This window comes from Ranitomeya variabilis, chromosome 2 (genome assembly GCF_051348905.1).
Source record: "Ranitomeya variabilis isolate aRanVar5 chromosome 2, aRanVar5.hap1, whole genome shotgun sequence".
NCBI lineage: Eukaryota > Metazoa > Chordata > Amphibia > Anura > Dendrobatidae > Ranitomeya > Ranitomeya variabilis.
Window position 1 is genome coordinate 150,152,728 of NC_135233.1, and position 24,728 is coordinate 150,177,455.

General features: G+C 41.9%; 1 protein-coding gene across 2 annotated transcripts in view; it reads left to right on the forward strand.

Annotated features, from left to right (window-relative positions):
* The first annotated feature begins 16,285 nt into the window (after positions 1–16,285).
* The window catches only part of CCDC170 (coiled-coil domain containing 170), a 265,520-nt gene continuing 257,077 nt past the window's right edge, over positions 16,286–24,728 (forward strand). For both annotated transcript variants that reach the window (XM_077283084.1, XM_077283085.1), the window contains exons 1-2: positions 16,286–16,559; positions 19,990–20,066. In XM_077283084.1, coding sequence (XP_077139199.1) covers positions 16,407–16,559; positions 19,990–20,066 — 230 coding nt within the window. In that variant the 5' untranslated portion in view covers positions 16,286–16,406. The remainder of the gene's footprint in view (positions 16,560–19,989; positions 20,067–24,728) is intronic.

Genomic DNA, 24,728 nt, shown 5'->3' on the forward strand with positions numbered 1-24,728 from the left:
CAAAATTTGTTGTGGTATGTCCACTGTATGGGCGCATGGCAGGGCTCGGAAGGGAGGGAACACAGTATGACTTTTTGAATGCAAAATTGTCTGGAATCGATAGTAGGCACCATGTTGCTTTTGGAGACCCCATGATGTGCCTAAACAGTGGAAACCCCCAATTTCATCTCTAACCCTAACACAGTCCAAACCCTAACCCTAATACAGCCCCAACCTTAACCCCAGCTCAATCCTAACACAACCTTAACCCCAACCTTAACCCTAACACAGCCCTAACCCCAGCTCTAACTTTAACCCCAACCCTAACCCTAACTGCAAAGAATGGAATTTTTTTTAAAAAAATTTATTTTTACCTAAGAGGGTAACAAACCGGGGTTTGATTTACTATTTTTTTTATTTCGATCACTGTGATAGGGTCATTCACAGTGATCAAAATGAACCAATAGGAAAAATATTGTTGCCGGGTACCAGCTGTCAGATCTCTGTGGGCGCACTGTGCATGTGCCCGCCATTTTCTTCCAGGAAGATGATGTGGAGAGCCGGGTGAAAGAGCAGGAGGATCTAGTGATCGCGGAGGTACCTGGAAGGGGGGGCTCAGGGGACTCCATTTCTCCTCTGGTATGCTAGATCATAGAGGAGAGCGAAATTAATGTAAAACTGGACTTTTTTTTGTGATCGCCGTTATTCGGTGACTAACGGCAATCGCATGACAGGGGATGGTAAAAAACAACCCGAATCATGTTCTCCGGGGGTCTTGGCTACCTCCCGGTAGCCAAGACCCCAGAGATTTTCCAACGCTGAGGGGGGCTATACACTTATTTCTCAGCGCCGTTAAAAAGCGGCGCTAAGGAATAAGGCCCCTTAACTGCTGCCGTTAAAAAGCCTATTGGCGGTCGTTAAGTTGTTAATAATCCGAAGTATAAAGTGATCATGTTGTATACACAATGATGAACTCTTAAAAAAATAAGAAAAACAATATCATAATTGATTTTTTTTGTTCATCAGCTTATTTTAAAAACAGAATAAAATGCTAATAAAATGCCATATCTACCCCAAAATCATACCAACTATAAAGTGAAATCCTACTGGAAAAGAGTAAATTAAATTAAAAATGTAATTATAAATACATTTCTAAATATCTTGACTTAGCCAATAACACTTGTTTTGCTTAGGAAGGTAAACATTATAATACATAGCCATTGCTGCTGTCTTGTTACACAGACAGTAACCAGTCCTAAAATGTTAGTAGAGCAGGTGCCTGTGAGCATGTGCAGTAGAAATCTCTGCCCTTTTCCTTCACCCTTCATGTGTAGGAATATGTACTCCTAGTGGATATACCAGGGATGCTTAGGTAAAATGAGGCTGCTCACACTGTTGTCCACCATGTCTCTCTGATACATTACTGGAGATACCAGGAGACCTGAGGTAAGTAAGGGCTGTTCACTCTGCTGTTCATCCTGTACTTTTGATCTATTACTTTGTATGTAACCCTTTATCATGTACAGCACCATTAAATCAATGGTGCTCTACAAATAAATTAATAATAATCTAATACTGGAGATACCAGGGGAGATGAGGTAAAAAGAGGCTGCTCACACTACTGTCCACCATATATATCTGATCTAATACTGGAGATATCAGGGAATCTGCATTACGAAGAGGCTGCTCACACTGCTGTCCACCATATATCTATCTGATCTAATACTGAGATACCAGGGGAGCTGAGATATGAAGAGGTTGCTTGCACTGCTGTCCACCATATATCTATCTGATCTAATACTGGAGATACCAGGGGAGCTGAGGTAAAAAGAGGCTGCTCACACTGCTGTCCACCATATATATGATCTAATATTGGAGATACCAGCGAATCTGAGTTAAGAAGAGGCTGCTCACACTGCTGTCCACCATATTTCTATCTGAGCTAATACTGGAGATACCAGGGGAGCTGAGATAAGAAGAAGCTGCTCGCACTGCTGTCCACCATATATCTATCTGATCTAATACTGGAGATAACCAGGGGAGCTGAGATAAGAAGAGGCTGCTCGCACTGCTATCCACCATATATCTATCTGAGCTAATACTGGAGATACCAGCGGAGCTGAGATAAGAAGAAGCTGCTCGCACTGCTGTCCACCATATATCTATCTGATCTAATACTGGAGATAACCAGGGGAGCTGAGATAAGAAGAGGCTGCTCACACTGCTGTGCACCATATACCTATCTGATCTAATACTGGAGATACCAGGGTAGCTGAGGTAAGATGAGGCTCCTCGCACTGCTGTCCACCATATATCTATCTGATCTAATACTGGAGATACCAGGGGAGCTGAGGTTAGATGAGGCTGCTCACACTGCTGTCCACCATATATCTATCTGATCTAATACTGGAGATACCAGGGGAGCTGAGGTAACAAGAGGATGCTCATACTGCTATCCACCATATATCTATCTGATCTACTACTGGAGATACCAGGGGAGCTGAGATAAGACGAGGCTGATCACACTGCTGTCTACCATATAGCTATCTGTTCTAATACTGGAAATACCAGGGGAGATGAGGTAAGATGAGGCTGCGCGCACTGCTGTCCACCATATATCTATCTGATCTAATACTGGAGATACCAGGGGAGCTGAGGTAAGAAGAGGCTGCTCACACTGCTGTCCACCCTGTCTCCCTGAATACTGAGTAGCTGTTGTGACCTGGAGATAATCTATACCACATACAGTCAAACTCCAGGTCACAGCAGTGGAGCTCCTACTGCACATGCTCACTGGCACTTGTCCTTATAGTATTTTAGGACAGGTTTCTGTCAGTATGACAAATCAGCAATTGATGTTAGTATATAGTATATTATAGTGATTAGCTTCCTGGACAAAGTAAAAAACTTTCCCCTCTCCGATGCATATTTTGCATTCGTATGCCCGATTTCACATTGGCAATGTAAAATGCAGTGGATTTTTTGTATAAAGTGGTTTTATCCCTCAAGAACCACTTTAAAGGGGTTGTCCAAATCCAAAAGTAATTATAAAGCTAAATGTCTATCTATTTAATGTAATAATCTAATCCCTTTTTCAATATACTTCAATTGAAATGTCCCTACCACTTGCTCTTTACCTCTAACTTCCTGTATGTTTTTTTATGTTTCATTAGAGAATTTTCAGTGCATGCTGGGATACTCAAACGGGACATCCACTGCTCTAAATTCCTTTGAATGTGCAATGACATTAACGTCCCTCTCCAGATTATTAAATTAAATACACTGTTTTCCAAATTATTATGCAAAGTAGATTTAAATGTCATAAAGATGTAATTCTTTGTTTTTCAAATAAACTCATGGATGATATTGTGTCTCAATGATCTTTGGATCACTAAAATCAATCTCAGACACTTGTGGTAATTACTTTGCTGGATGTGCCCAATTAAAGGAAAAAGAAAGGTAGGCAGCTCACCTGAGTATGGGCTATTCCTCATCTGTTCCTGCACGGAAAAAGGTTGAGCAGCCAGTCCACGTGAAAAGGATAAGATGAATCCAGCAGGAATGTAGATTAAAATTCAGTATTTTATTTATCCATTTTAAAATTGCTTGTCATTCTTATGGTAAACCAAATAAAAGTTATTGATGTTTTACTACATTGCACACATATATAGCAGCGTTTATCCAACGCATTTCGACTATCGTCTTAATCGTGGCATCATGCCATGATTAAGACGATAGTCGAAACGCGTTGGATAAATGCTGCTATATGTGCGTAATGCAGTAAAATGTCAATCATTTTTATGTGGTTTACCATAAGAATGACAAGCAATTTTAAAATGGGTAAACAAAATACTGAATTTTAATCTACATTCCTACTGGATTCATATTATCCTTTTCTCGTGGACCAATTAAAGGAAAACAACTGAAGAATAACATTCCACATTATTAAACAAGCCACAGATTTTAAGCAATGCGGGAAAGGAAATGGATCTGTCTGCTGCCGAAAAGCAATAAGTAGAGCAATGCCTTTGACAAGATATGAAAGCATTAGATATTTCATGAAAAACTTACACATGATCGTCATACTGTGAAGAGATTTGTGGGTGATACAGAGCACAAATGGGTTTGTGCAGATAAAGGCATAATGAAGCCAGACAAATTAATCAAATTTCTGTAGCAGCTGCTAAAATACCACTATAAAGCAGCAAACCGTTATTTGAAGCTGCTGGTGCCTTTGAAGTCCAGCGAACCTCGAAGTGTAGGATACTACATAGGCTTGCCTTTATGCATAAACCTACTATTTTGTCCACTCATAAACAGTCATACATGAAGACTAGTCTTGTTTACTGATGAGTGCCATGCAACCCTGGATGGTCCACATGGTAGGCTGCGATGTCAGCAAGGAGGTTGCGGAGTCATGTTATAGGCTAGAATCATGGAGAGAGAGCTGGTAGATTCTGTGAAGGTGTGAAAATGATCTCAGCAAAGTATATAGTGTTGCTGACTGACGTCTTTCTCTTATGGTACAAAAAGAAGAACCGTACCATCCGTGGGTAAATCATCTTCATGCATGACAATACACCATCTCATACTGCAATGAATACCTCTGAGTCATTGGCTGCTATGGGCATAAAAGGAGAGAAACTCATGATGTTGTCTACGACCCTCCCCTGACCTCAACCCAACTGAGAGCCTTCTCAAGCAAAAGAGTTATGTGGTTGGGAGACAGCTCAAATGAAAACAACAGCTTTGGGAGGCTATTCTAACATCCTGTAAAAAAATTCTAGCCGAAACTATCTAAAACTCACAAGTTCAATGAGTGCAAGAATTGTGAAGGTGATATCAAAGAAGCCGTCCGATGTGAACATGTCACTTGGCCTGTTAAGATGTTTTTAATTGCAAAAGCTTTTTATTTCAGTAACTGTCACTATTTAATGCTGCAATTTCAACAAATTACCATTTTCACTTCTTTACAACCTATAAAATGCTTTGAAATCTTTTTTGCATAATAATTTGGAACAGTGCAATTTGAGGTTTTTTTTTAGTTTTGAAAGAAATACTGCTGTGATTGGGAGGTTTGACCAGTACAATTTGATTCATACTCTATTGGCTGATGATTTGAGCATTATATGGACTCCAAAAAAACCAATAGTTTTTCAATATATTATATGTACCCCCAAATCATTCCATTAATAAATACAACTGTGACACACAAAACAAAGCCTCATAAGTTACATCAAGGGAAAAGTAAAAAAGTTATGTTTTTCAAAAGACAGGGATTAATAAAAGCACTGCATAACAAGACCATAGAGCAAGAAGTGATTATATTATGGAAAAGTAGGAAAACAAAAACTATTGAGAATATTTGGTAAAGCTGTCATGTATTAACTTTCAGAATAAAGATAATGTAAAGTATATCACGCTGTGAACATTTTTTTTTTAAATGATTATTGTTGTTTTTTGTTTAACATGCCTTCTAAAATATGAAAAAAGTGATCAAAAAGTCACATGTTCCTCAGAATGATACCAATGGAGTATACAGGGTTTTTTTTTTTTTTTACACACAAATAACAAGGCTTCACACAGCTCTGTCCACAAAAAGATGTCATGACCTTCAGAATATGGCAAACAAATACAATTAAGCATAGAGAGAGGATTTCCTGAGCAGATTATATTCTTAGCTCCAAATAAATGGCTCCTGCATGAAACAGAAAACTCACTAACATTTTCTTTATATTGGGGTTATAGGATTATGTAAAAATATAACAGTGTTGTGTTTTCTACATGTACAGTCATTCCCTTCTGTTGTGTATACTGTGCTGCTGAGTTCCCAGAGATCAATGAATGTTGCCATATGTATTGTGAAACATACTTTTAATTCATACATACAGTATGCTGTACATAGCCTTAGGCCAGTCTCACACGTCCAGATAATTCTGGTACCGGAAAAATCGGTACCGGAGTTATCCATGTCCGTGTGCTCACGTGGCACATCAGTGTGGCACACGTGCGGCAGTCGTGTGCCGCCCATGTGCCGACTGAGAACCACACGGACTGTGCAGGAGACAGAGCTAGAGTTAAGCGCTGTCCCCTGCTTTTGGTGCTGAAGCCGGCATTCATTCCTTCTCCCCAGCTGCGTTCGCTGGAGAGAAGGAATGAAAAATCAAGGTTTTTTTTATTTTTTTTGTGTTTAAAATAAAGTTCGTGGTCACCTCCCGCCTCCCAGCCCCTGTGCGCCCTATGGGAGGTGGAGCCGCATATTCATCCCTGTAATGAGCGGCACCACGTGACCGCTCACACAGGACAAGCTGCCGGCGCTGAGAGGAAGCATCGCGGGAGCTGGGTGAGTATTTTAATGCAAGCGGGCGGGCGGCGGGAGGTGACCACAAACTTTATTTTAAACACACAAAAAATAAAAAAACCTTGATTTTCCATTCCTTCTCTCCAGCAAACGCTGCTGGGGAGAAGGAATGAATGCCGGCTTCAGCACCACATGCAGGGGCGACAGCGCTTACTGTAGCGCTGTTTCTCCTGCGGCGGTACGTGCACACGGAGGAGAGTGCTCACTGTTCTCCGTGTGCACGTGTGCGGGACGCTTTGCGGACCGTGCTGCCGGAGAAACATAGACATGCCTCCTTGTTTTGCACACGGACACACGGTCCGCGAAAAATCACTGACATGTGCAGAGACACATTGATTTTAATGTGTCTAGGTGTGTCAGTGTCTCCGGTATGTGAGGAAACTGTCACCACACGTACCGGAGCCACTGACGTGTGAAACAGGCCTTAACCAGTATGGCCACTGGCAGACACAGACCAAAACGGCCCCTGTGCAAGAAAAGTATATGAGTCCTTTACAGCAGGGGTGTCAAACTACATTCCTCAAGGGCTGCAAACAGGTCATGTTTTCAGGATTTCCTTGTATTGCACAGGTGATCATTTAATCACCTGCACAGAATGATTCCAGCACCTTGTGCAATGAGAAGGAAATCTTGAAAACACGCATGGTTTGAGGCCCTCGAGGAATGCAGTTTGACACCCCTCCTTTACAGTCCAATAGTTCATCAGAATGCAACATTTCACCTGCTTTGGAGGTAGACGTGGACTCCTTATCTCTTAGGCCTGCTGATGTTATGTCCATCCCTGGCCTGCACTGTAACACTGGGAAGAAAACAATAAGTCCAAATAAGTGACATAAAGGACATGATCGGGGGTCGGCGATGCGTCAGGATGGTAACCATAGAGGTCCTTGAGACCTCTATGGTTACTGGTGCCAGCCTGCTGTGAGCGCCCCCCTGTGGTCGGCGTTCATAGCAAGCCTGCATTTCAGCTACATAGCAGCGATCTGATGATCGCTGCTATGTAGCTGAGACGATCGAGTGGTGCCAGCTTCTAGCCTCCCATAGAGGCTATTGAAGCATGGCAAAAGTTAAAAAAACGTTTTTAAAAATATGAAAAAAATAAAATATAAAAGTTTAAATCACCCCCCTTTCGCCCCATCCAAAATAAAATAATTCGAAATGCCAGAATTACTTTTTTTGGGTCACCGCGACATTGCATTAAAATGCAATAACAGCGATCAAAAGAACTTATCTGCACAAAAGTGGTATCATTGAAAACGTCAGCTGGGCACGCAAAAAATAAGCCCTCACCCGACCTCAGATCACGAAAAGTGGAGACGCTACGGGTATCGGAAAATGGCTCATTTCTTTTTTTTTAGCAACGTTTTGAATTTTTTTTCACCACTTAGATAAAAAATAACCTAGACATGTTTGGTGTCTATGAACTCATAATGACCTGGAGAATCATAATATCAGGTCAGTTTTCGCATTTATTGAACCTAGCAAAAAAGCCAAACAAAAAACAAGTGTGGGATTGCACTTTTTTTTGCAATTTCACCACACTTGAAATTTTTTTCCCGTTTTCTAGTACAAGACATGGTAAATCCAATGGTGTCGTTCAAAAGTACAACTCGTCCCGCAAAAAATAAGCCCTCAAATTACCATATTGATGGAAAAATAAAATAGATATGGCTCTGGGAAGGAGGGGAGCGAAAAACTAAAACGCAAAAGCGAAAAAGGGCCGCGGCGTGAAGGGGTTAAACATTAGTCTAATTTAAAGGGGTTATCTGGTCTTAGATTATTTTTTCTTGCAGGGCTAAGAACATACAGGCAAGTAGTTGCGAACTGCCTTTTTTACTCAGCAACAATCATTGCTGGCCCAGAGGGCTCATGGAGTGCTCCTATCAGCGATACTCATATTGCTGGTGACATCACATCAACTGAGCAGCTTTTTCTCTTCCGCTCTACACCATCGATGGGCATCACTGGTGACGTCATGCTGTTTGACAGCTGACTCCCCGCTGTGGGGACGCCACATTGGTAGAGCATACCAAAAGAGAAGGTGTTGCTCTCTTGAGGTTAGATGAAATGAAGGAGAGTCACTGATTGAGACGGCAGATATCATAGCCAAAAAGCTACCTACCTATAAGTTCTTAGCCTTATAGGAAGAAATAAGCAAAGTGCTGGATAACCATTTAAATAAACTACAATCTGGCGCATATTGAGTTGCTCAGCAGTGTGAAACATAAGGATAATACAATAATAGCCAGTACCAGGAGTAAATAGATTTATTTTGTTATTACAGCTAAGAAAAGGTCAGAGAAAAGTTTAGGGGCCCAATATTGTGATTATTTTTTAGGCCACTGGGGATATTCTGAAGAATGCTGGATAAATAGTTTTGGATAATAATAAGTCATGTGGGATTGTCATGGGGGATGGTTTGCTTTTGTTCAGTAGATATGATGTTGCTGGAGTGAAAGGAAGAGTTGTTAATGAGTAAGTGAAGAACTGGTAGGAGGAAATTAAAGCAGCTCTGAGGAAGGTCAGAGGGGAGGAAGCTGCTCCCACCATTTCCTGTTTTTCTGACCCACAGTTTAGGTACATTTTATATTTGTGCTTTAAGCAATTACAACTATAGTAATGGTAATATTTTCTTTTCCTTTTTTCCCTACTGATATTGAAGACACATTTTAATAGAATATTTACTTTGTGAAAACTATTATAAAGTGTGGAAGGCCGGCTCACTCAGCTGCTTCCCGAGGTAGACACAGGAACACTTTGTATTCAAGCCTCTGTGTCACGGGGTTACCACGACAGTGTGGAGCCAGAAGACTGCATCGTCTCATTGCTTCTACTCCGGCGCTGAGAAAAAGTACTTCTTCATTTTAAATGTGTTTATTTCTTCTGGCATAACAGAGGTTTATTGGCCATATTGGAAATCCCTGTGCTCACAGCTGAGCTCGGTTAGCCACTCCTTTCACCTTTATAATCTGGGTTCTGTTACAAATCATTGTCAGAGCTAGCTTTATTACTACATGGATAACAAAGGGAAAGGATTTGGTATGAGGAGAGTTGGAGGAATTATCAATGACTGTTGTTTGCATTGTATGTGTGGTAATTCCCAATCCTTCTCTATTTGGGTTTATTCCCCTATCTCCTCTGTTATATGTGAGTGAATATTTTGTATGCTTGGAGTTTTCTGTTAACCCTTGTTTGTGTTGCCTTGTTTGTCAGGTTGGTGTACTACGGTGCACAGTAGGACCCCTCTTCCCTGGGTGGGGGAAGAGAACAAATGGAGGGCTAACTCAGGAGATAAAGCATGGATGGAAGCCCCGACATCTTCACCTTCAGAAGTATCCTGGGAAGTAGCATGAGCTAGGCTGCCCCCTAGTATTAGGGACAGGGAAGGAGCCCCTGGTCACCCAACAGCTGTGTCGTGACCCTCTGAGTGGATTATTGCTTCATGAACCATAAAGCGAAAATATTAACACAAAAGCAGTCAATGAAAATAGAAACCCCATACAAAAGTCCTCCCCAGTATGGCTCCAGCCTTCTGGGACAAACACACATGGCAGCTCTCCCTGGAGCTTCAGCCTGAAGGCTTTCTTCCACCAAACAGATCAGACAAAAAAAAACAGTGGCTGAATATTTAACTTCCTCCAACCACAACCTTGAGGTGGAAATATGGTGAGTAGGCGTCCCGCCCATCTCTTACACCTCACAACAAAACCCAGACCCTGGTAACCACTGGTTTATTCTCAGCACATATCATGGTGGAATACAACTTATCACATCATGCAGTTCAGTGACTTCACTGCAGATCACGGTGAGAAATTCTCACCGTGATCTGCTGTGAATTCACTGAGCTGAACTGCGGTGACCTCATCACTGACTTTTTCCCACTGTGCTGAGGTCACCGCAGTTCAGCCTGGCTGGGAATGCAGCCTCACTGACCAGTGGTAACCAAGATGATGTCACCGCTGGCCATTGATGCTGCACTTGCAGCAGCTCATTCACCAGTTGTTCTCAAACTGGACGGTCGCATCTTGGCACCGTTCAGGTTGAAAACTATTTATTCCCCAGATATGAATTGCGAGGTGGGACAGAACGACAGACAGATGAAGGATATTGTTGTTTTTTTATTTTTGTTTTATTACAGGAGACAAGAGATTCAGTGGAATTACGCGTTAGCTGAGTATAGCTGTGTTTGTTATTTTTAAATAAAAGTGGAAGTGTTTTGTTTTATTTCTAATAAAGCACTTTATACTTGCTGTGTCTTTATTTACCATTATAGACACCTCTCTATTACTAAGCCATGTCACCTGACAATACAAGGGTGACATAATCCCCACGAATATGAACCCCACTTGCCACCACTACAGGGCAAGTGGGAAGAGTCGGGCAAAGTGCCTGTATTGGTGTATCTAATACTGTAGATGTGCCTTTTCTGGGTGGCTGCTATTTTTATGCTGGGGGCCTGTATCAATGGCCCCTTACCAGCCTGAGAATACCAGCTGTCTTCTTTAGCAAGACTGGTTGTAAAAAAAAGAGCATGGGCATGGAGAGCCCTCTGATCCCTTGATAACCAGCCTTGCTGAAGCTGACAGCTGTCAGTTTTGCCTGGCTGGTTATAGAAAATACAGGGGAACCCACGCAGGACTTTTATTTATAGCGCAGGTGGTAAATACTCTCATCAGCCACTCCTGCTTTCACTGGTTTTATCAGCAACAAGAGTAGGCTGATGGGAGTAATAATCCCATTAGCCGCCACCTGCTCTCATTGTTATCACTTGAATATAACTCTCATCATTCTCCCCTACTCATGCTGATCGCTGGTAGAGCAGGGGAGAATGATGAAAGCCGTGTTCAGCACCCGACGCCAGGGAATAGGGCTTACTGTACTGCTGCTTCTCAGGCGCTGGGACATGTCACATGGATGACATCCCAGTGGGTCATCCATGTGTGGGATGTTTTGCGTCCTGTGCTGCCAGTAAAAAATGGACATGTCTACGTGTGGATCACACGGACACACTGTCCCTGGAAACACATTGATGTGCACAGACCCATTCACTTGAATGGGTTTACTTGTGTAAGTGTCTCCGGTACGTGTGAAAACTGTCACCACACGTACTGGACACACTGATGTGTGAAATCGGCCTTAAAGCCCTTTTAGGGTATGTGAACACAAGTCTTTTTCAGATGTATTCCTCGCTGAAAACAGCTTGAAGGAGCACTACCTAAACACTGTAAAGATTCAATACATGGATTTCTAGGTAAAAACAACTTAAAGTCTGCGCACATTTTGCATTTTTGCTGCGTTTTTTTCTGCACAGTTTTTTGCGATTCCTGAAGTCTCATGCACACGTTGCTTTTGTTTTATACGGAAAAGTTTTGAGGCACCAATTATGAAGCTTTTCCCCATTGTGTAATGACCATTATTCCGGTAACAACCTCTTTATCAGATTTCTTCAAGGTGGTGCATGATCAAAAAACACATTGTAATCTTTCAAGAGTATAGGAAAATCAGCACCCACCCCATCTGAAGGTGCATCAGTCCATTTTTATTTTTCTTTAATTTAGGACAGCGGCATAAAGTGCGATAGTGCTGGCAGCATGAATGCAGGTGCAGGGATTTCAAAAGAGAGACATGATGGACAACGAACGTTTCACGCTTGGCTTGCGCTTCTACTAGTCCATGTAACAAGACTGAGTGCATTGACACAGGTTAGCAGTGTCAGCTGGAGTACCAAGGGCCCACCAATAACCAACTCTAGGGCCCCACTTCTCAATTACATGCAAATATGACTTTATCCTTAATTACAAATTTATGTAACAATGATTTGAGTAGATTGGTAAATGAATAAGATGTTGCCTTTGTCTGTAGATAGTGATTCAAGCACAGTGGGAAAAACATATTTAGTCAGCCACCAATTGTGCAAGTTCTCCCACTTTAAAAGATGAGAGAGGCCTGTAATTGACATTATACGTAGACCACAACTATGAGAGTCAAAATTGATAAAACAAACCCAGAAAATCGCCTTGTCTGATTTGGCAAGATTTTTTTTTGCAAATTGTGGAAAATAAGTATTTGGTCATTAATAATAGTTCATCTCAGTATTTTGTTATACAGGTCCTTCTCAAAAAATTAGCATATAGTGTTAAATTTCATTATTTACCATAATGTAATGATTACAATTAAACTTTCATATATTATAGATTCATTATCCACCAACTGAAATTTGTCAGGTCTTTTATTGTTTTAAGGCCGGAGACACACTGGTGCGAGAGACGGCCGAGTCTCGCTGGTTAAAAGCAAGCTGTGGCACCTGCACTCCGGAGCTGAGCGTGCAGCTCCATGTATTGCTATGGAGCCGCACGCTCCGCTCCGGAGTGCAGGTGCCACAGCTTGCTTTTAACCAGCGAGACTCGGCCGTCTCTCGCACCAGTGTGTCTCCGGCCTAATACTGATGATTTTGGCATACAACTCCTGAAAACCCAAAAAACCTGTCTCAATAAATTAGCATATTTCACCCGTCCAATCAAATAAAAGTGTTTTTTAATAACAAAAAAAACCCCCATCAAATAATAATGTTCAGTTATGCACTCAATACTTGGTCGGGAATCCTTTGGCAGAAATGACTGCTTCAATGCGGCGTGGCATGGAGGCAATCAGCCTGTGACACTGCTGAGATGTTATGGAGGCCCAGGATGCTTCAATAGCGGCCTTAAGCTCATCCAGAGTGTTGGGTCTTGCGTCTCTCAACTTTCTCTTCACAATATCCCACAGATTCTCTATGGGGTTCAGGTCAGGAGAGTTGGCAGGCCAATTGAGCACAGTAATACCATGGTCAGTAAACCATTTACCAGTGGTTTTGGCACTGTGAGCAGGTGCCAGGTCGTGCTGAAAAATGAAATCTTCATCTCCATAAAGCATTTCAGCCGATGGAAGCATGAAGTGCTCCAAAATCTCCTGATAGCTAGCTGCATTGACCCTGCCCTTGATGAAACACAGTGGACCAACACCAGCAGCTGAGATGGCACCCCACACCATCACTGACTGTGGGTACTTGACACTGGACTTCAGGCATTTTGGCATTTCCTTCTCCCCAGTCTTCCTCCAGACTCTGGCACCTTGATTTCCGAATGACATGCAAAATTTGCTTTCATCAGAAAAAAGTACTTGGGACCACTTAGCAACAGTCCAGTGCTGCTTCTCTGTAGCCCAGGTCAGGCGCTTCTGCCGCTGTTTATGGTTCAAAAGTGGCTTTACCTGGGGAATGCGGCACCTGTAGCCCATTTCCTGCACACGCCTGTGCACGGTGGCTCTGGATGTTTCCACACCAGACTCAGTCCACTGCTTCCTCAGGTTCCCCAAGGTCTGGAATCGGTCCTTCTCCACAATCTTCCTCAAGGTCCGGTCACCTCTTCTCGTTGTACAGCGTTTTCTGCCACATTGTTTCCTTCCAACAGACTTACCATTGAGGTGCCTTGATACAGCACTCTGGGAACAGCCTATTTGTTGAGAAATTTCTTTCTGGGTCTTACCCTCTTGCTTGAGGGTGTCAATGATGGCCTTCTTGACATCTGTCAGGTCGCTAGTCTTACCCATGATGGGGGTTTTGAGTAATGAACCAGGCAGGGAGTTTTTAAAAGCCTCAGGTATCTTTTGCATGTGTTTAGAGTTAATTAGTTGATTCAGAAGATTAGGGTAATAGGTCGTTTAGAGAACCTTTTCTTGATATGCTAATTTATTGAGACAGGTTTTTTGGGTTTTCAGGAGTTGTATGCCAAAATCATCAGTATTAAAACAATAAAAGACCTGACAAATTTCAGTTGGTGGATAATGAATCTATAATATATGAAAGTTTAATTGTAATCATTACATTATGGTAAATAATGAAATTTAACACTATATGCTAATTTTTTGAGAAGGACCTGTATATCCTTTGTTGGCAATGACAGAGGTCAAACGTTTTCTGTAACTCTTCACAAGGTTGGCACACACTGTTGGTGGTATGTTGGCCCATTCCTCCATGCAGATCTCCTCTAGAGCAGGGATGTTTTGGGCCTGTAATTGGGCAACATGGACTTTCAACTCCCTCCAAAGGTTTTCTATGGGGTTGAGATCTGAAGACTGGCTAGGCCACTCGAGGACCTTTACATGCTTCTTACGAAGCCACTCCTACGTTGTCCTGGCGGTGTGCTTGGGATCATTATCATGCTGAAAGACCCATCCACGTTTCATCTTCAATGCCCTTGCTGATGGAAGGAGATTTGTACTCAAAATCTCACAATACATGGAGCCATTCATTCTTTCATGTACCCAGATCAGTCATCCTGGTCCCTTTGCAGAGAAACAGCCCCAAAGCATGATGTTGCCACCCCCATGCTTCACAGTAGCTATGGTGTTCTTTGGATGCAACTCAGCACTCTGTCTCCTCCAAACACGACGAGTTTTGTTTCTACCAAACAGTTCTACTTTGGTTTCATCAGACCATATGACATTCTCCCAATACTCTTCTGGATAATCCAAATGCTCTCTAGCAAACTTCAGACATGCCCGGACATGTACTAGTTTAAGCAGGGGGACACATCTGGCACTGCAGGATTTGAGTCCCTGGTGGCGTAGTGTGTTACTGATGGTAGCCTTTATTATGGTGGTCCCAGCTCTATGCAGGTCATTCACTAGTTCCCCCAGTGTGGTTCTGGGATTTCTGCTCACCGTTCTTGTGATAATTTTGACCCCATGGGGTGAGATCTTGCTTGGAGCCCCAGATCGAGAGATTATCAGTGGTCTTGTATGTCTTCCATTTTCTTATTATTGCTCCCACAGTTAATTTTATCACGCCAAGCTGCTTGCCTATTGCAGATTCAGTCTTCCCAAACTGGTGCAGGGCTCCAATTTTGTTTCCAGTGTCCTTCGACAGCCCTTTGGTCTTCACCATAGTGGAGTTTGGAGTGTGACTGAGGCTGTGGACAGGTGTCTTTTATACTGATAACAACTTGAAACAGGTGCCATTACTACAGGTAATGAGTGGAGGACTGAGGAGCCTCTTAAAGAAGAAGTTACAGGTCTGTGAGAGCCAGAAATCTTGCATGTTTGTAGGTGGCCAAATACTTATTTTCCACCATAATATGCAAAATAAATGTTGCCAAATCAGACAAGGTGATTTTCTGGATTTGTTTTCTCAATTGTGACTCTCATAGTCATCTACCTATGATGTCAATTACAGGCCTCTCTCATCTTTTTAAGTGGGAGAACTTGCATAATTGGTGGCTGACTAAATACTTTTTTTTCCCCCACTGCATATAGTGCCAAGTACTATAAGAGGGTGGTGGCCCACTCTTGCACAGGGGCCCACCAGAAGATTATCTTGTTCTCCTGTGGGTCAGTCCAAGCCTGTAGGTTAGGATTGGAAAAGTATAGCTTTCAGAGTAGATATTTACAATATATAATGGAAGTCAGTGTACACAGTGCCTATAAAACTTCTTCATATTTATCATGCAAATGCACATCATAATTTTCAGCTTTATATTTTTCAAGCATATTTAGAAAGCCATGTACCATTTTGTATTTTGTGTTGGTATATCACATAAATACTCAAATACATTTATGTTTGTGGGTGTAACATGAAAAAATAAGGAAACGTTTACGGGATATGAATACTTTTTCAAAGCACTGTACAATGTACATCTTATCTACAACAGTGTACATTAGTTTCTGTCCGGAGTAAAAAAAAGTAAAAAAAACCATATCTCTCTTTCTCTCTTTGACTGAATGTAAATCACATAAATTATTTAGATACATGGTACAATCTGCCGATTTGCATTAAAGGTGTAGATTTTTCTGCCTTTTTTTCTCCCTTGTTCTATGATGGTCTGGGCTTCATTGTGCACTCCTGTCCTCACCCCCGCCAGCACAGCCCTGCCCAGTGTGTACACAGGTTGCTATGCAGCCTTGTCTCCTGGTAACATTTGTATGCAACGGTGTGGCTGGCAGCAGAGTTTTGCTTTTTAGCTGCCGGCAGAGACATCCAGGGCATATTCTTTCCCTCTTTCCCTGAAACTTATATTGCAGTCCTTTGAGGATGAGTAACAGCAGCCTGAGCAATGCCAGTGATCGTGCTTCTCCATCCAGCGTCCCTAGAGTTGAAGGATCATTCGGAAGCAGACGTATTGATGTGAATAGCAATGAAGCCTTCCGCGCGCTGTCTCCAAGTCTGTCTCGAGGTGATATCGAGGTACTCCTATATTTTATACTTATCTGATTCATTTTATCGTGTCTCTAAGATGTATTTACTGTAGCAATGTTTCTAACATCTGCTCCATGGATGCAGTTTCTCTTGAGCCACGCCACATCATGTTACTATGTTATACTTTCTCAGTGGGTCTTTGACTTTTACCAGTGGTGTAACGAGAGACCTACGGGCCCAAATGCAAAATTAGGACCTGGGCCTCCACCTGCATGTTGGTCAGATGTTGGTCTAGATTCCATAACGACATACAGTATGTGTTCACTCCCACCATTAAAAAAGTAGTAATAGTAATCATAAAGTGAACAAATAATATCTCCATATTGTTACTGAATAACCATACCAAAACTAATATACCAATAATCAACCACAAAAAAAGGGATAAATACCGCCACACAATGACCATATATTATTACCACATAGTGTCTGAGTATGACCACATCTCGTTACTGAACTAAATCCACTAAATCAAGACCAATATAGCAATAATACCACTTAAAAGGGATAAACACCACCACACCATGACCAGACCAGTACCTGAATGATACCACCATACTCATCATTATCCAAAGCGACAGTACTAGTATTACTGTCAATGAGAGTTATACACAAGAGCGCCGTAGATTGTGTAATGTATATGATAAATCCAGTGACTTACTGGTAACGAATCCAATTAAAGTCATTCCTTTTAGTTATTCATCATGACCCAGCGCAGAGCGCTATTACTTCTTCCAGCTAGGACACGTCAATGCGGAAAGTGACACACAGACATGTATGAGTGATCACTTCTACATTAACTTCCACACTTTTTCCCTCCATGTCTACACTGCATCAGATGAAGAAGAAAAGGTGTAACAGAACCGCCATGGCGCACTTTACGGTAATGACCTCTCTTTTGTTCCCCCCATAGTAACAGTATCTGCAAAAATAAAATATATTACAGTAGTGATATCTTACTTTGTTACCCCCCTCATACTAGAAATGCCCCTCTATGAGGCCACCATAAAGTATTAATGCTGCATATGTTCCATTTTGTGGCCCCTGTGTAATACTAAAATTTGTCTTTGTACTAACATTCAGACGTAATGTCCATCTTTGTGCTCAAGTACAATAGTAACACCATCGGCAACAATACAGTCATAAGGTACACCATTTCTGTCCCCACACAGTGATAGCTTCTACCTTTACTGTTTATATTCAGATGGAATGTCCCAAATTGTGGCTCCATAAATTAATAGTTAACAAAGTATGGGCCAAAATGAGGAATATTACTAATGTCTTTCATTCTGCCCGTCATTCAATAATATTGTCAGCCAACTGGCACAATATCACGTTTATGTCCTCCACCTGCTACCAAAGGCTAATAATGCAGGTTCCTCATTCTGGCCCCCATACAGTACTTATGTCACCCATTTTGTAATAATGGCCCCCATTCTGTAATAATATCTCCCAACCTGATACTTAACCTGTAATAATGTCCTCGATCCTGACTCCCATCCTGTAATGTCCACCGTCATGAGATAATGTCCTCCACCATAGCCTCTGTCCTGTAATTATGTCTGATATCATGTCATAATGTTCTCTATCCTGGCCCTTTCTTTAAAAAATATTTCCCATTTTAGCCTCCATTCTGTAATAATGTGTCGCATCTTGTAATAATGTCCCCCATTGTAGCTCCATTCTTTTATAATGTCCCCATTCTGACCCTTTCTTTCATAATTTCCCCATCCTGGACCCTCGTTTATTTTTGGCCTATTCTTTTTTACAGATTCTTGGTCCACAGCTGGTGTGGGACAGCGTATAGCAGTGGCGTCATGCGCCGCTTGCAAAGGGCACAACGACATCAGCTGCCTTCCTATGATAGGCCAGCGGTGTGCAGGATGCCTGTGGCTCTCTACTGTGATACATTTCAACCGATACTCATTCAGCTGAAAATGGCGCAGGCGTTGGCAGGCTACCTTCTTGAACATTTGAAGTTACATAGATACATAGGGTGAAAAAAGACCTAGGTCCATCAAGTTGCGCTCTCTGCGACCCCGATAGTTACACCCCTGAAAAATCCTTTCCTATAAAGTGCTATTTTTATGCTTTGCTTATTTAGCCAAGAATCATAATTTTTACTATAATTATTTCTCTCTACTTGGACTCAAAAACTTGCAAATGCATTTAAAGAATAGTACAATATTTAATTGTATTAAATGTGTTTAATTGCATGAATATTTAAACCTTTTAGGCTTTATTCATATAACTTTAAAAAAGTATGTTTGGCAGATTTGCCAGGAAAACTGTGCTTTTGCTGTGTGGTTCTTTGCATCATGGCAATTACTATACTAGGGTTTGGCAGCATTGTGTCCGGATGCCCTGACAGTGAATAAACTTTGTTACTACATACATCCTATCACATTCAGCAGTTGGTATCACATAATGAAGTTGTCACATTAGAACACATAATTTAGTGGGTAGATAGGGAAGCCATTACAGCTGTTTTGGCCAAGAGGCCTACATGTACCTAGAGTTGACCCCATTGTTACCCAACATTTACCTTTACGGTCAGTTTTTGTTCATGTGTACACTTAAAGGGAACCTGTCACTACCAGATACACTATTTACCTGCCGTAGTAGGGTAAATCTGCAGTTAAGCAGCATTTATATAATGCTAAGTCACTTCTCATGGCCAAGCAACAAAAGATCTACAAACAGAATGCAAGGCACAGAGAGAGAAACCACACAGTAGCTAAATGTACATCTGGCATGGGTCTGGGAGTTACAGCCCAGTTAAGTAGCTTGGCAATCACCCTGGATAATGAACACCTGCAGACAGCCAGTGCCTCCCAGTCTCAGATTGGACAGCTGAACTGTTAATCAACACACTGAAAGCTCAGAATGCCCCTGCATTAAACTGGATGACTGATCTGTCAATCAAAGTACTGACAACTCCAGCACGTCCCTGTACCAGACTAGATGACTGAGCTGTAATAACTGCATCTCAGACACACTGAGGGGTGAACAGTTTATAGCCTGTGGAGACGGCTTACTGGAGCAGTGGCTACAGAAGGAAAATGCACCGCCCCTGCAGCCGCTCGCTTAAAGCTATTGGGGCGGTACATTGAGTGGCTACAGTCACCACGCAGGACACAGTGAGAGCGGTGTTATTATTTCTCTGCGCTTTGATTGACAACTTGCTTTGCACACTTACACTGCACACGATGGCTACAGATCTTGCTACCAATCAGTGAGAAGGGGAGTTATCACAGTTATTCTCATTGTACAGTGAACACTTTCTGTAACAACTCCAAAGATGTCACATGTTCCCTTGTATTAAAGACCTGCATACCTTCTGGAACACAAAATACAATTTTAACATTTCTAAAATGATATTTAAACATACAGTATTAAATGTGTACTGACTCTCTTTTAGGGACTAGATGACTATAGCACTTCTAGAAGACATGTTGATTTTATGGATGAGCCAATAGGAGCCCGGAAAGCTAAGAGGTAAGAATAATGTTGTAAATCAGCAAAAAAAATGCCAAAAGTATTAAAAAACTACTCATACCATTGACAGCAAATGTGAAAATCATTATGTGCTCATATCGTGATTTAGTGATTAAATGCCCTTACTTTCAATAGAAAAAAAACTCTATGGCCACGATTCATCATTTGCAGCTTTTTTAAAGAAGCACTCCCATCAAAGTATTTATCCTCCTGATATATTGCAATCATCATATTATATAGCACTGTGCACTTACAATTGCTCATTTTCTCTTTCTACCCGGTTAATTCTTCTTTTTTCCATCAGGTCTGTGCCGTAATATGATTAAAAACTGACTAGCTGAATGTTTTTAAGCTCTATGTAGAAATAGGAGGTCTATTTTCTCTGTATGACTCATAAGTCACTGCAAAAGTCAATGACGGGGGGAGGAGCAGGCAGCTGGGTCAGGAAGTGAAGAGGGGAACAATAAATAGAGGGAGAAAAGACTTCCTGTTTCTACATAAAGCAGAGAAAAGAGAAGAATTAACTGGGTAGAAAGGCAAAATGAGCAATTGTAAGTGCACAATGCTATATAATATGATTACTGCAATATAAGAAGAGGATTAAAACTTTGATGAGAGTGCTTCTTTAAGTTACTTTACTTTTTAGTCTTGTGGTATTTGTTACCAGTTTTTTTTTTAGCTAAATTATTCAAAATGCCTCTCTATATAGTGCCATAATCTAAACTATTGTCCAATATACTTGACTTCAAAATTCCGTATCCCTCCCTCACTGCACTATCTAATTGCTTTTATTTCTTTTTTGATGATGCTTCGTTTGGGAATCCCAGTGCATGCTGGGATACTCAAACGAAGGATCAGAGGACAGATACTGCGGTCACTGCTGCAGCCTCTGCCCTCTCCCTGAAACAAAGCGTCATCAGTGATGCCTGTTTCAGGGACTGGGCTAGTCCCTGCGTGATATGCAGTGTGCACAAAGACAGTGCACTCTCTGTTGCCGGCTCAGATTAGCAGTAAGAAGCCGTCAACAGAGCATGTCAGAATACCCAGTGTGCAGAGACCAGCGCCACCCCCTCAAGAAAGCTGGACCACGAAACGCACATCAAGGGGCAGCTGGGTGTGTTGGAGAACCATCCGTTTACATATAGGTAAGCATGTGGGAATGACCTTCTGATTAGGAGCATTTATGGAGTACTATTCTCCTGTATCTCTATACGTTAGTTTACATTTGATTACCGTTCCTATGTAACTTACTCTGGATGTATTAGTCTCTCCCACACAACCCAGTGTACCTGTATGTCTCCTCCATACTTCCTCTCTGTATGTGCTATAACAGCACTTTACTAAATTGACTTGCTGGTTATTTATGTATTAATAAAATATTAACTTTTTCTAAGTAGTATTATGTTTTGTGGGACTGCTTTACTCCGCTTTCTTGTTTTAAGTGTGAAAGTAAACAGTGTCCTACCCACTCAATGCGCTCTCAAGGTCTTAGGAAAACTATTCCTGACCAATCACCTCCCGCCATTGTTATATTTGCAATTGTGTATTTTTTCTTGAACTCCTGTGAACTATTTGATCAGAATAGTCACTATTTTTTCAGACATAAAAATCTTTTTCCACTAAATATTTGGATCAAATTGCCCTTTTTTGCCAAAAATTGTTTTATGGTTTCACATATGTCTTGCATTATTTGTTTCCTGCGTTCATGCTTCTGTGGAAGAAGCAATACTGATCTGGGATCCTGAAAAATCAGTAAAAAATTCAGAAAAAAACACAGCAAAAAATGCAGCAAAGCCTGCTTTTTTGTAAGTAGCTTCTTTACTGCCAAGAGAGCAGGTTTTGCCTGCAGAAACAAAATCAGCAAATACAAAAAACAACCCCAGCAAAAATGCAATGAGTGAACATAGCCTATGTGGCACAGGAAACTACACAAAGGCTTCCAACATTAGAACGGGTCAGTGCAAATTGGGCCACACTCAAACAACAGTGATATTTCTCCTATGCTAAAAATTGACCAATTTTCATCAGTGTTTTGTATCCTATTTTCATCAGAGTTTGGTCAGTGTGACAGTTTTTACCATCAGTTTTTCTCGAATGCAAAAAAAATAATAATGGGGACTCCTCAAGCTTCTTCTTTCTAATAGCCCATGTAAAATGGACAGCCCCTGGATGCATCCAAGAGCTGTTCGAATTATTCACAGACCCATAGTCTTGCATTGGCGAGTTTGATCCACAACTTTGATCAAAATTTGGACGTTTCCATATTTTGTGCAGATTACTTGATCGGTAAGCATACACAGACATGTGAACAGCCATATCAATTATAAACTCAGAAGAAGTGAATGAAAAATGGACACCTGAATGAAGCTTTACAGAATCCTTCAGCCATGTAAATATGGATCATTGACCACCTTCTAAAGAAGTTATTACTATAATTGTTGTTCTTCGGTTACAACTTAGAGGTCTGCAGGACAGAGAACAAAACAAGGTGAAGATCATTTTCCTAGAATGGTTATAGATGTTATGATTCAATTATTCTCTGTGCAAAATCATATAGAACACTGACTGCAGCATTAGCTAGTAGCACCACTGGCAAAATTTAATTGAGGTCAGGAGGTCTTTGTTATATTTGATTAGAAAAAAATAAATTAGCAAAATTACAGTTTTTTTAATTAAGGAATTGTCATTGAATAATTAATAATACTCTCATTAAAAAATTTGTTTCCAAATATCTTGTTCATAGAGAAAGAGGACTAGAATACTAGTGCCACCTATTGGGGTAACAATCCTATATGTCAATATCGAACCTTTTACCAGCCTAGCATATTAACTTTTAGTATTGCTACCCCCATGTGTGCTACTAGAGTTCCTGTTTTCTTCCTCTCTGAAGAGGATATTAGCATATTTAAATTTGCAGAGGAGCATTGCCTGGCTTACAAGCAGGGCCATCTCCAGGTTTTGGTGGGCCCTGGGCAAAAGAGTCTCAGAGGCAGAGGTGTATCTAGCCTTTCCTGCACCCGGGGCAAAGGATCAGTTTGGCGCCCCCCCAAACCTCCACCATTTGAACCTTAACTCTATTGATACTGTCCTGATTTGTTCCCCCATAATGTCCTGATTTCTGCCCCATCCCCCCCATATCATATGTTCCTCAGATTTCATCCAGGGGCTTTGCTTCAGTCCTCACAAGTGACACAACACACAATTTACTACCGTTGCGTTGACCCTGGCCCCTGCTCCCGACCCTCCCTATCATGAAGGCTCCATATAGCCGACCCCCAACCAGCCCCCTTAAATTTCAAACATCATTCTGATTCTAAGTTCAGTCGGTGTCTTCAGCTCCATTACCCGGTCCCCGCGGCCGCTTTCTGGAGCTGGAGCACTTACCACCGTCCAAAACCCGAACACCGGCGCATCTCAGCAGCAGCCTGTGCTTGCCTTGCCTGTTATGACCCCAATGGCAGAGGATCTCAGAAATAATTACTAAGTCTGCAAACACAAAAAACCAGCTCATAGGGCAGTGGTAACTGAGCTGACCATATATCTAATCCTAGCACCACAAATAGCAGCAGCCGGGGAACGTGCCTACGTTGGTTCTAGACGTCTCGCGCCAGCCGGAGAACTAACTAGCCCTAGAAGGGAAAAGAAAGACCTTTCTTGCCTCCAGAGAAAAGACCCCAAAAGTTGGATACAAGCCCCCAACAAATAATAACGGTGAGGTAAGAGGAAAAGACAAACGTAAGAATGAGCTAGGTATTTAGCAAAGAGAGGCCCACTAGCTAATAGCAGAATATAGTAAGATGACTTATATGGTCAGCAAAAACCCTATCAAAATATCCACGCTGGATATTCAAGAACCCCCGAACCGTCTAACGGCCCGGGGGGAGAACACCAGCCCCCTAGAGCTTCCAGCAAGGTCAGGAATCGCATTTAGTACAAGCTGGACAAAAATGAGAGCAAGCAAATAACCAAAAAACAAAGAAGCAGGACTTAGCTTAATTTTGCACAAACCCGGACCAGCAGACAGGAGCAAACAGAAAGGATCTGATTACAACGATGCCAGGCACTGGACTAAGGATCCAGGAAGCTTATATAGCAACTCCCCTGGACTAACGACCCAGGTGGGTGCCAAACTAAGGAAAGACAATCCCAGAGTCATATCACTAGTAACCACAAGAGAGAGCCAAAAAGTCTAATTCACAACAGTACCCCCCCCCCTTAAGGAGGGGTCACCGAACCCTCACCAAGACCACCAGGGCGATCAGGATGAGCAGCGTGAAAGGCACAAACTAAATCGGCCGCATGCACATCAGAGGCAACCACCCAGGAATTATCCTCCTGACCATAGCCCTTCCACTTGACCAGATACTGAAGCCTCCGTCTGGAGAGACGAGAATCCAAGATCTTCTCCACCACGTACTCCAACTCGCCCTCAACCAACACCGGAGCAGGAGGCTCAACAGAAGGAACCACAGGTACAACGTACCGCCGCAACAAAGACCTATGGAACACGTTGTGAATGGCAAACGACACCGGAAGATCCAAGCGAAAGGACACAGGATTAAGGATTTCCAATATCTTGTAAGGACCGATGAAGCGAGGCTTAAATTTAGGAGAGGAGACCTTCATCGGAACAAATCGAGAAGACAGCCATACCAAATTCCC